Source organism: Chlorocebus sabaeus, chromosome 13 (assembly GCF_047675955.1).
Source record: "Chlorocebus sabaeus isolate Y175 chromosome 13, mChlSab1.0.hap1, whole genome shotgun sequence".
NCBI lineage: Eukaryota > Metazoa > Chordata > Mammalia > Primates > Cercopithecidae > Chlorocebus > Chlorocebus sabaeus.
The window spans coordinates 47,685,104-47,701,052 of record NC_132916.1 but is presented as its reverse complement, the minus strand read 5'-3'; the positions used below and the strand labels follow the sequence as shown (position 1 = coordinate 47,701,052).

Here is a 15,949-nt window from a genome sequence, read left to right as displayed (position 1 = left end):
CAGAGGACATAATTCCATTCCTTTTTTAATGACTGCATAGTATTCCAGTATTCCATGGTATATATATATATATCATATTTTCTTTACCCAATCATCCACTGATGGATGCTTAGGTTGGTTCCATGACTTTGCTACTGTGAATAGTACTGTGACCAACATGTGAGTACAGGTGTCTGTTTTATATAACGATTTTTTTTTCCTTTGAGCAAATACCTCATAGTGGCATTGCTGGGTCAAATGGTAGTTTTATATTTAGTTATTTGAGATAGCCCCATACTGTTTTCCATAGAAGGTGAACAAATTTACATTGCAACTAACAATGTATAAGTGTTCCCTATTTTATGCATCCATGACATCGTTTTTTTTTGACTTTTTAATAGTAATAATTCTGAATGGTATAAGATGATATCTCACTGTGGCTGTGAGTTGCATTTCTCTGATGATTACTTATGTTGAGCAATTTTTATGTTTGTGAATAGAAAGATAAAAGTATTTAAAGACATAAATCACAAAATGGCAAATATTACCAAGTTTACAGTCATGGTAGAAAAATAGCATTATCACAAAGACTTTGGCATATCTTCAGATATCAACATAGCAAAAGTAAAATGTAATGTTACTATGCTTATGGATCACAGGTTTATGAAAATTTCTGAAATTTCAAAATTTCATTATTTGGGAGATCAGAACAAGTCAGAATAACTACTATTTTTGCTTTTTCCTTAGGCAGCAAGATGAGTTCTTTTGTTTTTTTGGTGGTTTTAAAATTTTGTTTTGTTTTTGTTTTGCTTTTCTTACTATATGTGAAGAGCTTAGTCACATTGACAATAGGACACAGTTTATGTATGACCAATGTAGTGTCATCATTCCCTTAAGATATTATAAATTCCTCATTAAAAATGCATCTTTAATGTGCACATATCTTAAACAAAAAATCTTAAGAATGTCTTGAATATCCTGAGTTTTTTCTTAATTGGATAATCCCTTAGTATTTCATTTAAGCCATCAACTAATTTAGGAGCCCATGTGGTTTATTAATTTTGATATTTGAAAAGTCTGAAGGTATAGAATATAAAAAGTCTCTGAGCCTTCTTATAAAATTCTCACCTGACTTTACACAGGTAACTAAAAGACTTCTTTCATCCAACATATTCAAGCCCATATTAACATTATTGCAGAAAATGTCTTCACCTGTCTGTATTCTTTGTCCTAATAACTGACATCACCGTCCACCCAAATTATTCAGGCTAAATATCTAGGAGCCGTTGTTGCCAGGGGTGGTACTCAACCCCGACTGCAGTTTAGATCACCAGGATAGCTTTTAAAAATATATATCCATGTGCAGACTCCATCCTGGGGCCATTAATGTTTGGGAAGTAATGCCGGGGTTTGAACATAGCTGCCCTAATGATTCAAATGAGTAGCCAGAGTTGGAATCACTGTCTGTTGAACTCATGGCTTAGAGTTCAAGTATATCCCACGGTGGTTTCTTTTGACGAGCCAGTGTTTTAAATAACGAGCAACTGGATGCCTTTAAGTAGAACCTGCACCCTCTGTTTACCACAGTCTCCACCACTCCCTCTTTCACCATTGGGGTACGTGTTAATTTTACCTGCCTCATCTGTGAAGGCATTTGAATTTTAGTTCCTGCCATAGACTTCTTGTTCTGTTTCAACGCCAAAGCTTGTCCCTGTCATAGACCTCTTGGTATCTCAACACTAGAGCTCAACATATTTGGCTCCTCTTTACTATAATTTAGTCTACTTTCTCTCTTCTCAAACTGCTATCTTCTCCACAATCATCTCTCAATTAAATTGTGACAGTGACTTCTTAACTAATTTCCCAGCATTAACCCCTCAGGTCCATGCTAATCCAGTCACTTTTGGGCTTAAATCCATTAGTTGGTGCCCCAGTGCTAAGATAAAAGTGACCTTTTCTAACCTGGCTTATAAAACCTTCCTCATATGATCACTGCTACCCCTACAATGTTCCAGCTTCGTAGTTTATCCCGTCTTCTCTGTTCTGCTACCTCTGTACCAAGCTTTCCCACAGAGACAACCTACTCCTACCTGCCACCCTTAGCACTACAGACCCCACTGATGCCCCTTATACTGCAGGCAGGCTGAGCTGTTGAGTAGTCCCTAAGCAGGCATTGTCACTGTCTCATAACTGTGCGCTTTTGTATGCTCTCTTCTCTCCAGCTGTCAGGCCCTTCCTGTGTAGTCCCTCGGCAAAAGCCTGCTTATTTCTTTGATTCTCATATGGAATATCAGTTCCTGTAAGAAGTCCTCACTGCTGTTCTTCACTGGGGACATTTAAGCACTTTGTCCATGCTGTTATACCCCAGCTTTTACTCTTCCAAGTACTTTGACAACATATTTTAATTGTGGGTGTATGTCAATCTAAGTAACTGAGGGAGGGAACTATGTTTGTCTTCATGTATGTTCTAGGTCAGCTTTGCCACTCCCTTTTATGATTCTGTTTCCTTATCCACGAACAAAGGGATACGGGCTCATAGTCTCTCAGGTTTTCCCCAGCTCTGAATGTGTGTGCTTATATCAAATTAAAAATCACTCTAATATCTAACAGAGTACCCAACACACTCAATAAATATTGAAATAATGATTTAATTTGTGAATGAAGTATTCTTCTATTTTGTTAATCTCTACTGGATTCGTACAGAAAACTTTGCATTTGACATTCCAACAGACAACTTTCCACTTAGCTTTAATTAAGCCATTGTAATTTAAGTTGAATTTATGTGGTTAATGGTAACAAACAATTTCATAGTAAAACAAAAACTTTCTGTAATATGTAATCTGAAAACACCCACACTGAAACAACAAAAATTATAATAATACAGATAAATATGGATGATTTGGAAAATGAAAAAAAAAAAAAAAAAAGAGGAACCGCACCCCCACAAGCCAATTATCTGGAGAAAAACAGTAAAGTATTTCTAATTTTCCTCTAGCTTTCCCCACCCCATGTAGTTGTTTATTGTATATTGCCTTATTTTTTGCAATCGTGAGTTTTATTGGTGATATTAGATAAGATTTGGGCTTCTATTTAACTAATAAACATGTCAATTTACTTGTAGAACAGAACAAATCAGAAAAGACAGGAACCCGGTGGTAAACACATAACTAAATATGTGAACTTTTTCGAGAAGGCTCCTAGACCATAGGACGGCCGGGTAGGCAGGCAGAACAGTAGGTCTCTGCTACACCCACCTGTATTGTCAGGTGGTTGGGTGAACAAGTGACCTCAAAAAAGGAAAAGTTTACTTAACAGAAATGTATACTGGACAGACAGCATTTGGTCAGCTTCAGAATGGGCTAGACAGTGGGAATAGCTGTATTCTGACCAGCAGAGAGTGTGAATGGAAAAAGTGGCCACAGCCACTAGGTGAGAATACACATTCACTTATTCACAGTACCTACTTTGTGCCAAACACCATACCGGACACTACAAATTCCATGATGAATAAGATCCAGTGAATGATAAGTTTGAAAAAGTAAATACACAATTATACCACTGTGTAGTAAGCACTTCACAGAGATGTCCTGGAGGAGAGACATAGTTTGGGGTTTGGCAACCTCAGTTGTTGAGTGAGTCTGACTGCAGTTTTCTGGAAGGACCTCAGAGGAATTAGTGGTTTGTGGTTCAGGTGTGGACTCTGAAACTTAACAGGGAAGACACAAAAGCTAAGCTGAGGTTAGTCGTCAAGGAACCAGGTGGAAACTTGGTTCAAGGGCTACAACAGAAGTCTAATTATTACTATTATTATTAGCATTAGACTTAATATTACCATATTGAGACTAGAAGTCCAAAGTCAAAGTTTCCACAGGATGAGTTTTTTCTGAGGACTGTGACGGAGAATTTGTTCTATGCCTCTCTCCTGGCCTCTGGAGGATTGTGGGCAAGCTTTCGGGCCTTGTAGATGAAGTTCTCCAATTCCTGCCTTCATCTTCAAATGATGCTCTCCCTGTGTCTCTGTCTTTTCACAGGATATGCATTCCCTCTGTGCATATCCTTCTCTGTGCCCAAATTTCCCTTTTTTATAAAGACATCAGTCCTATTGGATTAGGGACTAGCCTCATGACTTAAACTTGGATTGTCTCTGTAAAAACCTTATTTCCAAATAAAGTCACATTCTTAGGTTCTGGGGGTAATGACTTCAACATAGATTTTTGGGGATACACAATTCAACCCATAACAATATGACATGCACAAAAAAAATCAAAAGGATGTTTTTAAAAAGGGTGATTCAGAATAATAACACTGATTTGTCTAGAACTCCTTCAGTTTTTGGGAAACAAATTGCAAGATTGGAATCATAGACTGACAAGGGATTTAGCTGGTGGTGAGGCTGAAAAGTCAAAATGTAATCAAATACATTAAAATGTGTTTAAATATCCTGAAGCCCCTTATAAAAATGCTCTTAAAGCCCACAAATTCATTTAGTCATCCTGTACGGTATAAACTTTTACTTTTGTCTTCTCTTAGCTGCACTTAATTAACTCCTTAGAGTACAAAATATATTTTCCTTTTTTTTTTTTTTTTTTTTTTTTTTTTTTTTTTTTTTTTTTTTGAGGTAGAGTCTCGCTCTGTCGCCCAGGCTGGAGTGCAGTGGCCAGATCTCAGCTCACTGCAAGCTCCGCCTCCCGGGTTCCCGCCATTCTCCTGCCTCAGCCTCCCGAGTAGCTGGGATTACAGGCGCCCGCCACCTCGCCCAGCTAGATTTTTGTATTTTTTAGTAGAGACGGGGTTTCACTGTATTAGCCAGGATGGTCTTGATCTCCTGACCTCGTGATCCGCCCGTCTCAGCCTCCCAAAGTGCTGGGATTACAGGCTTGAGCCACCGCGCCCGGCCCAAAATATATTTTCTTTCCCTGTCTGGCGATCATGAAAAGTAAACCTGGACAAGGAAACCAGAAGAGTGTGAACAAAGCTACGCATCACAGTGTCCATAGTGAATGTTCACTTATGAGAAAGCGATTGCAGTTCTTACTATGGCTATGTAGCCCCAGGAGAAGGGGAAATTGTCCATACAAATAAATTGAATTTGAAAATAAAACTCATATTTTAGAATTATAAAATATCTTTTGTGATTTAATGCGTAAGTATCAGATTAGTTTTACAACTTTGGGTAATTTGCCAAATCCTCACTTTAATAGGTAAATGAAAATACTTTTGTTATGAAAAAGAAGTATGTACACTATTGGAAGGTAGATCACAGACAATGTGCTTGGAGAATTCTGTCAGCACAATTTGGCTCATGAGAACAAGTTTACAGTCTGCACAGAACCTGGGACAGACATAACAGTGTAGTTTTGAAGGGAGAGTACTGTTTTAGCAATTAGATAACTACATTCTTTTCCTGGTCTGTCATGGACTCTTATGAGCATGTTTTCTTATCCGTGGACAAAGAAGTTCAGGGTAGTTACCTCTTATATTCCTATCAGCTCCAAAATTACATGCTTGTATTAAAGTTAAAATAATAAATTCTTCCTTTAGGAAAAATGGATAATATAATATTTAAGAAGATTTTTAACTCAATATTGCATTTCTATGGAGTTTATGATTGTCTCTTAAAAAGCATCGAGATCATCTTGCCTTACCACGGAACTGAACTTCTACAAATTAGCTACCCAAAATAAAAAAGAAACATACACATAAAGACATACACACTAACCAAGAGATCTGGCCTTATCATTTAATGGTGGCTGAAACGGAATTTTTTTTAAGGGCTTAAGATGAATGTGTATCATGCTCTTTCATAAAACATTACAAATTTTAGAATATAAATACATATGAATTTTATGAAGCTGTTTGCAATGTTCACCCACTTAAAGTCTGTAGACTATTTTAGCACTAATACCTACCAAAACAGCACAAGAAATGTGAAAATGAGAGGATCCTCAAAGTATTTTGTTGTTGTTGTTAATAATGAAAAGGTGTAATGCTTACCTGCTTATCCCTCTGAATTTTTTTTTTTTTTTTTTTTTTTTTTTTTTTTTGCGGTTGGGTATTTAAGATTAGTCCTATACAATAGTCTAAAGTTAAGTATGTTCTAGAGTTTGGTTAAATTTATTTGTTAGCCATCAATTGAAGAATGTAGTAGCCTATACTAATCAGTACTTTAAAAATATTAGCATTACAATTTTTGATTTTCAAGCTAAGAACAGGAAGATTAAGTAAAGAACTCTGAAAACCTGGCTCTCATTATCTCTCATTATTTGACCCCAAGAGACTGTTTTTCCCTGTGGAAAAAAAAAGACAGGGTCAGGCAGATTATGAGCTCTGATATACCTGAGAAAAAGACATAGTCTGCCTGGCAACTACCAGGGTCAAAAGCAAAAGCATAGAGCACAGCTTGGGGAGGGCTGGAAAAGGGCCAGATGGGAGGGTGAGAGATGTGCTTGGGTCCAGTTGAGCTGAATGTTCTGGTCAGGGAAAGGTCAGAGTCTGGGCAAGGGTAGGAACAGCAGGACCGTGCCAACTCAGATGCCAGACATCAGCGCCATTCCAACTGGTGGATTCCATTTGTTTTTAATTATCAGCATACCAAAGGGACTTTTGTTTCTTGTAAATAAGGATGACAAACAAATTAAACTCTAGCAGGTGCAAGAAGCTTATTCCGTCCTGAGCTAAAAACTGTCCTGGCTAAGATATAACTTGCCAAACAGGGCTGGTGACAAGGAGGTACTCTTCTTCCATATGAAATCTCCTGGTTGTGGGCTCTAAGCAAAGAGACACTCAAACAAATGCAGCTGTTGTATCAGGTGATTTTTATTTTAGAGTGATTACCAGGGCAGTTGCTGATTGTTGCTGTGTTGAAAGTCGTTTCAAAACTTGGTATTTGAGCACAGTCTTGCCAAAGTTTGTAGTTTCTATCCAAGAAGCTTCGGTGGCCGTCTGCCATTATGAAAAGCTCCCTAGGGCCCAAGTGTCCAGCTGCTTCACTACGAAGTGTTGTGATGCCATTTCTGAGGGGGATAATAAAATGCTAGCATACAGTACAGGGTCTGTAAATCAACACTTCAACTGGGAGGAACTAGATTTCTCCCTAGGGTAACAGGAATGAGGCATGAATATGCTAATTTGAGTCCGAATTCAGTCCCTTTGCTCTTTTGATTTTGCGTTAATTCTCCCGTTTATGCCTATGCACACGTCAATCTGAAAATCCTTTAGTGGAATGGACAACCAGCTGTCCAAGGTGGGTGAGTCCTCATTTCTTACAGAGGCAGAGACAGAGATTAGGTGTTCCCCTGGGAAGTCTTTCCAATCAGGGCTCTGAAAGCACAGCTTATCTCACACAAACTTGGGTCCCTCCAGAGAAACTTTAAAAGAAGCTTTGTTTTTGCCAAAATTTTCTCTTGGTTTTCTGCTTAATTAATAGGGATTCAAAGCAACCAAAATAAACCGTTTGTGGTCAGTGTGAATAGTGATTTCCTCGCCTTATTTTGTGAGTTATTTATATTGAACTTAGTAGCTCAGAAACAACTAAAAGAACCATTAGATGTGGGAAAAAAAAAATCTCAATGTTCTAAGGTGAGTTTTTTTCTCCTTTTTCTCAATAGGTTTTAATTATTTGAGAAATTTTAATGAGTTGTCAAAAATTTCACATAATTGGAAGCAAGCAGTGTCTATTATAGCTCTACCACATCATCCATAAATAGAATTTAACTAGACAATAAAACTAGCTCTTAGAATATTTTAGAATTTCACTTATTCAAAAATATTACAGAGTCCACTATGTGACTGAGATCTTGTGATGACCTGGAAATGTAAAATAATAATAATAATAAATATGGTGTAGCCCCAAAGGATTTCATTTACTGAGTAGTTAGAAATGTTAACAATATCAATATTATTATTAAATTCCTGAAACATAATTATGTATATGGTGTAATTGGTGTATGGAATAAGTAGAGATCAAAGAAAATGTTACAGAGGAGACATTTGAACCAAGATGAAAGACTGCATGGAATAGGGAAAGGAAAATGAATGAATGTGGGTGTGGTAATTCTAGGTGGAAGACACATACAGGCAGAGACACAGAGACATCATGAGGGCACATGGTGTGCTTGTGGAGCTACTAGCATTTAGTTATAACTAGAGTATAAAGTTCAAGGAGAAATTCTTCGCAGATGACATTGGGTTGGTAAACACGGGGTTGGTAAGCAAATGTCAGATCACTAGAGCAGTAAAATATTTTTATTTTGATATAGCACCCACTATATGACAGATATCATGCTAAGCAGTGAGGAGGCACTAACGTTTGTAACAGAGGAGTGAATGATATCGGATTTTCATGTTGGAAAGGTTAATATGAGACATAAAAATCTAAAATCTAAAAGTTCAAAAGAGAAGTCAGGATATTATAATATTATGATAGGTAAAATAATATGCCCAAAAGAGACATCCTGCTTCAACTGCTGAATTGGAAATTGGTCTCTTCCCCTTTGCCCTCCTAATCTCTTACTAGGCTAATTTCTTCTCATTTCTCATACTCTTAAATGTCATTTCTACCAAGGACTCCTCCCCTAACACACAGATTAGATTAGGTCATTTTATACATCAACATTCCACCTTGCATTTTTTCGTCATAGCAATTTGACTCCCTGCAATTACCTACCTTTGTAATTATTTGCTTAGCATCCACTAATCATTAGTTTATTGACATCATGGCGACAGGAATGAACTCTATCTTGTTGAGGAGAGTCTTTCGCACATAGCAGGTGTTCTTTCTATATTCTTGTGTAAATAAGTGATAGTTAAGGAGAATAATAGTGGATAAAAGAAAACAAGTAAGAGGAATATTAAAAAGGCATGATTGAAAGAGCTTGGTGAATGAATGAAAAGGAAAAATAAAAGAGAAAGACAAATTGGGACGAGTCTCATGTTTCTAGCATGGATAATGAATAAGAATGATGACTAAGGTATGGGGTAAGATTATGACTTAAATTTTAGTCTTGTAATAATTGATGAGATCACTGCTCATATTAAGTTAAATTTTATTTTTGCTGAAAAGATTTGGTATTTTCTAGTCTTATTCCAGTATATATTTTAAAACATCTAGTGTGGAATGTTTCTGTATAAGATTAATACATGCTATTTAGGTTGATTGTTCTCTGCTTCAAGATCAGAAAATTATCTGTCTATATTTTCATCCTCATATTTCTGGCATTCATCCAATATCAAAGCCAGGCTCCTTTGGCATATAGCATGATATATATTTTTTTAATTTTCCAATTATTTCAATTAAGGATTTGGAAAAGCTGACGGGTATTATTATCTTTGCAATCAAACTTGGTTTGGGTACTAGTTTGTGCTTGGAGGATATGAAATAAAAATAGAAATAAGAAATAAATCTATAGTTATCTTGAAGTTTAAACCTCTAACTACATAAAATCTCAATCCAGTTAAAGAAAGATTTCTAAAAGTAGCAGGTAAGTTTTTGACATCAAAAACTGCCATGCAATCATCTCCTCATTTATTCCTGTTATTTAGATGAAAACTATTTATCTGTTCCTTTTCAGTTACACACAAAGAAAAAGAAAAAGTAAGAGAAAAAGAAAAACCTGAAAAGAAAGGTATGAAGTTATTTTTATTACTGTTTTAACACACTGATTCCTTTCCCATTGACTTCCTACTCTTTACATTCAGATTTTAGATGACCACTCAATTTTACAAATTAAATTAGGATTATTTTCTCTGACTAGAATCTGAAAAAAGGAATTTCTTAATTGAGATAAATACTTAAGGCTGTTGAACTCAGTTACCACTTTACTTTCCAGAAATGTTGTGTCAGTTTTTCCTCTGGCAGTTTTCAGACTGCCTTAGACAGCAATGAGGATACTATATCAGAAGTACTTGTCAGTTTGATAGGTAAGAAAGTAGACGTCATTATTGTAACTTGCATATTTTGATTATCTATTAGATTACTTTAATTTCTAATTGTTATTCATTCATGTAGAATAGATAATAAGATCTAATTGCTCTACACATAAAGATACTTTGTGAAAACCTTCCTCTTACCTTGCTCCCAGCCTACTGATTCCCATCATGCCAAACCCACATACTCACAGTAAACCACTCCCTAAATTTTACATGCATCCTTCCAGAGTTTTATTATGTGTTTTCCAGATAGTACATGTTATTTTCCTTCCTATTTTTACACAAAATCTAGTATGTCCTATAACCTGACTTTTACAATTTGACAATACATCCTGAAATATTTTCATATCACTAAATATTGTTCTCATTCTCTTTAAAAAACTGCATAGTGTTTAAATGAGAATGTTCTTCCTCTGTATTTTTTCCTGATAATCTAGTTAATTGTTAAAGTGAATTTCATTTTTAATTTTATTCATTAAGTTCTTCAGTTCTAGGATTTCTGTTTGGGTCTTTCTTATGATATCTGTTTACTGAATTTCACGTTCAGATCGTGAATTATTTTTCTCCTTCCTTTGTATTTTTTGTGTTCTCTTTATTTCTCTCTGAGTTTCCTTATGATTATTATTTTGGAAAGCATTTCATAGATTTCCCTTTTTTGGAGGCCTGTTACTGGAGTGTTATTGTGTTCCTTTGAAGGTATCATGTTTTCTTAGTTTTTCTTTCTTCTTTTAAAATTTTACTTTAAGTTCTGGGATACATATCCAGGCTTGTTATATAGGTGTACATGTGCCATGGTGGTTTGCTGCACTCATCAACCTGCCACCTAGATTTTAAGCCCTGCATGCATTAGGTATTTGTCCTAATGCTGTCCCTCCCCTTGCCCCCAACCCCGTGACAAGCCCCGCTGTGTGATGTTACCCCCGAGTCCATGTGTTCTCCTTGTTTAATTCCCACTTATGTGTGAGAACATGCAGTGTTTGGTTTTCTGTTCCTGTGTTAGTTTGCTGAGAATGATGGCTTCCAGCTTCTTCTATGTCTCTGCAAAGTATTTTTAACCTCTTACTATTTATAAGTTGAAAGATTCAAATATGGTTTTTAGCGATGTATATATCATGTGTAACTGTTCATACTGCTCATTTCTCCTAATGATATGTGTGTGTGTGTGTGTGTGTGTATGTGTTTTGGATATGTATACCCCTTCGTCTATAACTTATTTTCAAATATTTTTCTGACTTTGTTTTACAGTTAATATTATGCTTTCTGTCTTTGTGAACGGACATGTGTGAGTTCATATATGTGTGTATGCATATATGCATATGTTTAGATTCTTGACTTTTTAGGTGGTTAGATATGCTGATATTTTCTTCTGGTGTTTCTGGTTTTGAATCTTCATTCAAGAATTAATTCAATAGCCACTAGTATTTTCCTCAAGTTGAAAAAAGACTTTTTTTGTTTTGTTTTGTTTTTGTTTGTTTTGAGACAGAGTCTCACTCTGCCACCCAAACTGGAGTTCAGTGGTACAATCTCAGCTCACTGGAACCTCTGCCTCCAGGGTTCAAGAGATTCTCATGCCTCAGCAGCTCTAGTAGCTAGAACTACAGACATGTGCCACTACACACTACACCTGGCTAATTTTTCTATTTTTAGTAGAAATGGGGTTTTGCCATGTTGGCCAGGCTGGTCTCGAACTCCTGACCTCAAATGATCTGCTCACCTCAGCCTCCCAAAGTGCTGGGATTACAGGTGTGAACCACAGTGCCCATCCAAAAAAGATTGTTTCATATTTTAAATGAACGTTAATTCCTCAAAAATCCATTTCAATGTATGATGTGAAGTAAAATTCTAACTTAATTTTTGCCATTGTTTTACGGTGGATTGTGTCTAGGATAACCGGGCCAGATTTCAGCTGATTTATGCATCCAGAGTATGCACAGTCTGCTGAAGTTTTTGTTTTGTTAAACACTCCAGTTAGGTAGAACACGTTATGACATTTAAGAATCAGATCAGTTGAAATATGTTTCAATATTTTTAATGGTATATTTACACTTAAAAATACCAAAATCTCACAAATCACTGCTAAAAATCTTACACATGTAACCAAATACCACCTGTTCCCCAATAACCTACAGAAAAAAAAAGAAAATTTCAATTAAATAGTTGTTGTTTTCTTCATGTTTATTTTCTTATTTTCTTATCATATTTTCTTCATGTTTAATTTCAATGAACTTCAATACAGCCATCTCCTTTCTCTGTTCTGGAAATAGGTGACCTTTTCTTGTCTGCTATTGGGTTAAGCTATTATTAGCACTAGGTTCTGTGCATTCTGACTTAATGAAATAATCTGCTATTCCTTGTGATTATTTTTTCAAACTTCATAGTAGCCAAATGTTTTCTATTAAAAAAAAAAGTTAGGAATTTTTACCCTTAAATTATAAGTGCTGCAGAAAAATGTATTCAAATTGAAAAACAGAAATAAAATGCTGCATTGTAGGTGTTCTTTTATTTACCTTAAGCCAATTAAAAGATGTTTACTTTTTAGGAAATATGTTATTATAATGTAATCCATGACCTATGTGACTAGTGCCTTGCTTAGCCTAGCATAATGCTCCTTTTGTTAACATTGTCTAATATATTATGCATAATCCCAAGTGGTGGTGGAGGTGGCTGTGGGCAGGCCTGAGTGGTGGAGAGGCTGAAACTCTGGAGGAGGAGGTACCTGGTCTCTCAGCAACTCTGCATCTGTCAGGGACGCTGGTCCTCAATTGAACATTAGGCTTTCTAAGGCTTAAATAATCTCTCCAGGATTCTGGAGGACACTATTCAACAACTGTATTTAAAAATAATAGATTTTTGAGTACATGTTTTAAACATTTCTTGATGATTTAAGTAAAGCTGATGTACATTCTTACTATTCTTGTTATAAGTTGGAGAAATGGAAATCTGTGGAACTAATTTTTTCCTCTAGTAATTCAATACATACACTTTATCAACTGTCCAATTAAATCTCATATTTTCTACTTAATTTTTGTAGTTTATTTAATTACCATTGTTATTCTTGAAAAAATAGTATGTAAATATTGAAAAATGTATGATTATTTGGGAATCTACCAAATGACACAATTTAATTGAAATTTAAAAATAAACATAATGATATATTTTTTGACAAGTTCTTATAAAAATTTTCCTTCTCAGTTTGTCTTCCCTGAAAGCTTTATCTATTTGCAATAATGACTTGAAAAAGAGTAGATCTGATTTTCAAAAAGCTAAATCTTAATGCCTAGACTTTTACATTGAATTCTATACCACTGTTATTACATTGGTAACTCTTTATTTCTGAATTAGTCTTATTAATGTCATACATTTTCAAAATATTACATATTAGGTTTTAGCACTTATGAAGCTGAGGTCAAAAGAAAGCTTGGTTTTGAAATCTATTAAAATTGCATACTAATGTAAAATTTTCTGTGTAAGCAACTCACAAGGAAAAAATTGAGAAAAAAGAAAAACCAGAAACAAAGACAGTGGCAAAAGGTAACTTTTCAATTTATTATTTCCATAACTAAATTCTTTTTACTTTGAAAGATTAATTTTTGGGGAACAGATAGTTGGATATTTGTAAACTTTTATCATTTTATTTACATTAAAAAGTTAATTTGGTCTTACATTTTAAATTTAATATCTAACAGAATGATTAAACTGAACACTTACTAGAGAATCTCAAAATGTGAGAGGAAAATGAAGAGCTTCATCATATGCGGTAGACAGAATTTTGAGCCCCATAACCCTAATTCACCCCTTGGTGTCATCCCTGTGGCTATGTTATATTACATGGAAAAAAAAAATTGCAGAGGCAGTGAAGATTGTTCTAAAATAGGGAGGTTATCCTGGATTATCCAGGTGGGTTCAATGTAATACCGTGAGTCTTTAAATGTGGAGAGATTCAGCAGACAACAAAGAGATTTGAAGTATGAGGACTTTTGCCCATTGGCTGGCTTGAAAACGTGAAAAGAAAATGAATTCTGCCTCCATGTTGAATAAGCATTAAAGCCAATTCTTTCCTCTAGTCTCCAGTAAAACACAAAGACTAGGCAACAATTTGATTTCAGCTTTGTGGGCCCTAAGCAGAGAATTCAGTAGAGCCATGCTGAGCCAACACTTTGGAATCATAAAAACTGGAAGGTAATAAGTGGGTGTTATTTTAATTGGCTAAGTTTGTTGTAATTTGTTACCACAACAGTAAAAAAACCTAAAATAACATATTTGTTTCACAATTTTTCACCAGTATTATACCTTGAATTTGATTTTAGAATACTCAAATTCAGAATTTTCTTTTTAAAAAATTCTTTATTTTCAATATTTATAGGTACATAGTAGTTGTACATATTTATGGGGTACATGTGATGTTTTGATACAAGCATGCAATATATAATGATCAAATCAGGGTAATTGGGATATCCATCACCTCAAACATTTATTATTTCTTTGAGTTGGGAACATTCCAAATTCACTCTCTAGTTATTTTGAAATATACAATAAATTATTGTTAACTATAGTCATTCTATTTTGCCACTGAGCACCAAGAACATATGTTGAGGAAAGGACAGTCTCTTCTATAAATTGTACTGGGAAAACTGAGTATGCAGAAGAATGAAACTAGACCCCTATCTCTCACCATATACAAAAATCAAATCAAACTGAATTAAAGACTTAAATATAAGACCTGAAACTATGAAACTACTTGAAGAAAACATTGGGGAAATGCTTTAGGACGTTGATGTGGGCAAAGATTTCTTGAGCAAGACCTCAAAAGCATAGGTAACCAAAGCAAAAATAGACAAATAGACAACTTCTGCACAGTAAATTATTTTCTTGTATCAGAAAGAAAGAATTGACTGGGCACAGTGGCTCACACGTGTAATCCCAGCATGTTGGGAGGCTGAGGCAGGCGAATCGCTTGAGGTCAAGAGTTCAAAACTAGCCTGGCCAAAATGGTGAAACCCTGTCTCTAGTAAAAATTTAAAAATTGGCAAAGTGTGGTGGCACACACTTGTAATCCCAGCTACTTGGAAGGCTGAGACAGGAGAATATCTTGAAACCTGGAGGCAGAGGTTGCAGTGAGCTGAGATAGTGCCACTGCACTCCGGCCTGGGCAACAGAGTGAGACTGTCTAAATAAAAAAAAAAAAGTGGTCATACATAAATCTTGATCAATATTTTTACTTTAAAAGTTTGAGAACTGAAAGTACCATAATAATATGCCAAATATATTCATTAGTATATCACTTTAATATTATATATTTTGGCATATTGAATAACAAAGTTTTTCTGTATTAAATTTATCTGCCAATTACTAGAAAAAAATGGATTTTATTTGGTAATTTATTCCTATTCCCTACATTTAAAATTCTCCCTTTTTTTTTTAAATATACATTTTAGGCGATCAGCTAGAAGCCTCAAATCAGTAGTTTTAAGAAACTACCCATTTAGGTAAAACTTAGAAGCATTTTTAAGATTTAGTTTGATTATTTACTAAATGTAAAATAATGAGATATTTGAAGCAGATATATTTTCAATAAATCTTCCATTAGATAACCAAATATCATTTTATTAAATTTAATATGGATGAATTGTAAATTGAAACATTTTTAGAAGATAACATGAATTTACTTTCAAGATTAAATTACAGTAAATAAAAGTAATTTTATTTTGTTTCTCCTGTTTCATAGATATAAATGAAAACACATTTTGCATATATATAATTTATTTTCATTACATATACATGAAATCTTATGTGATAGATGTATGAAATCTAGTGGACATTTTAAAGATCACATAAATTAATTGCCTAGTTTAACAGATGAAGAAAGTGACCTCTAGAGAGAGAGAAACAAATTTTTGCCAGGTCATAAAACTACTTTATGATTGGGGTAAGACTAAAAACCCAGGTGCGGTAAGTATAAATTGAGTATTCTTCATAAAAATAATTAAATACATGTCTTCAAGTGTCATAGTTTTTCCAAAAATTTGTTGAATACTGCATTAGT

The 15,949-nt window shown here is 34.8% G+C and overlaps 1 protein-coding gene across 2 annotated transcripts in view; it reads left to right on the top strand.

Annotated features, from left to right (window-relative positions):
• Positions 1-15,949, top strand: part of TRDN (triadin) — a 273,616-nt gene that overhangs the window by 106,087 nt on the left and 151,580 nt on the right. For both annotated transcript variants that reach the window (XM_073022439.1, XM_008007178.3), the window contains exons 6-7: positions 9,549-9,602; positions 13,378-13,437. In XM_073022439.1, coding sequence (XP_072878540.1) covers positions 9,549-9,602; positions 13,378-13,437 — 114 coding nt within the window. The remainder of the gene's footprint in view (positions 1-9,548; positions 9,603-13,377; positions 13,438-15,949) is intronic.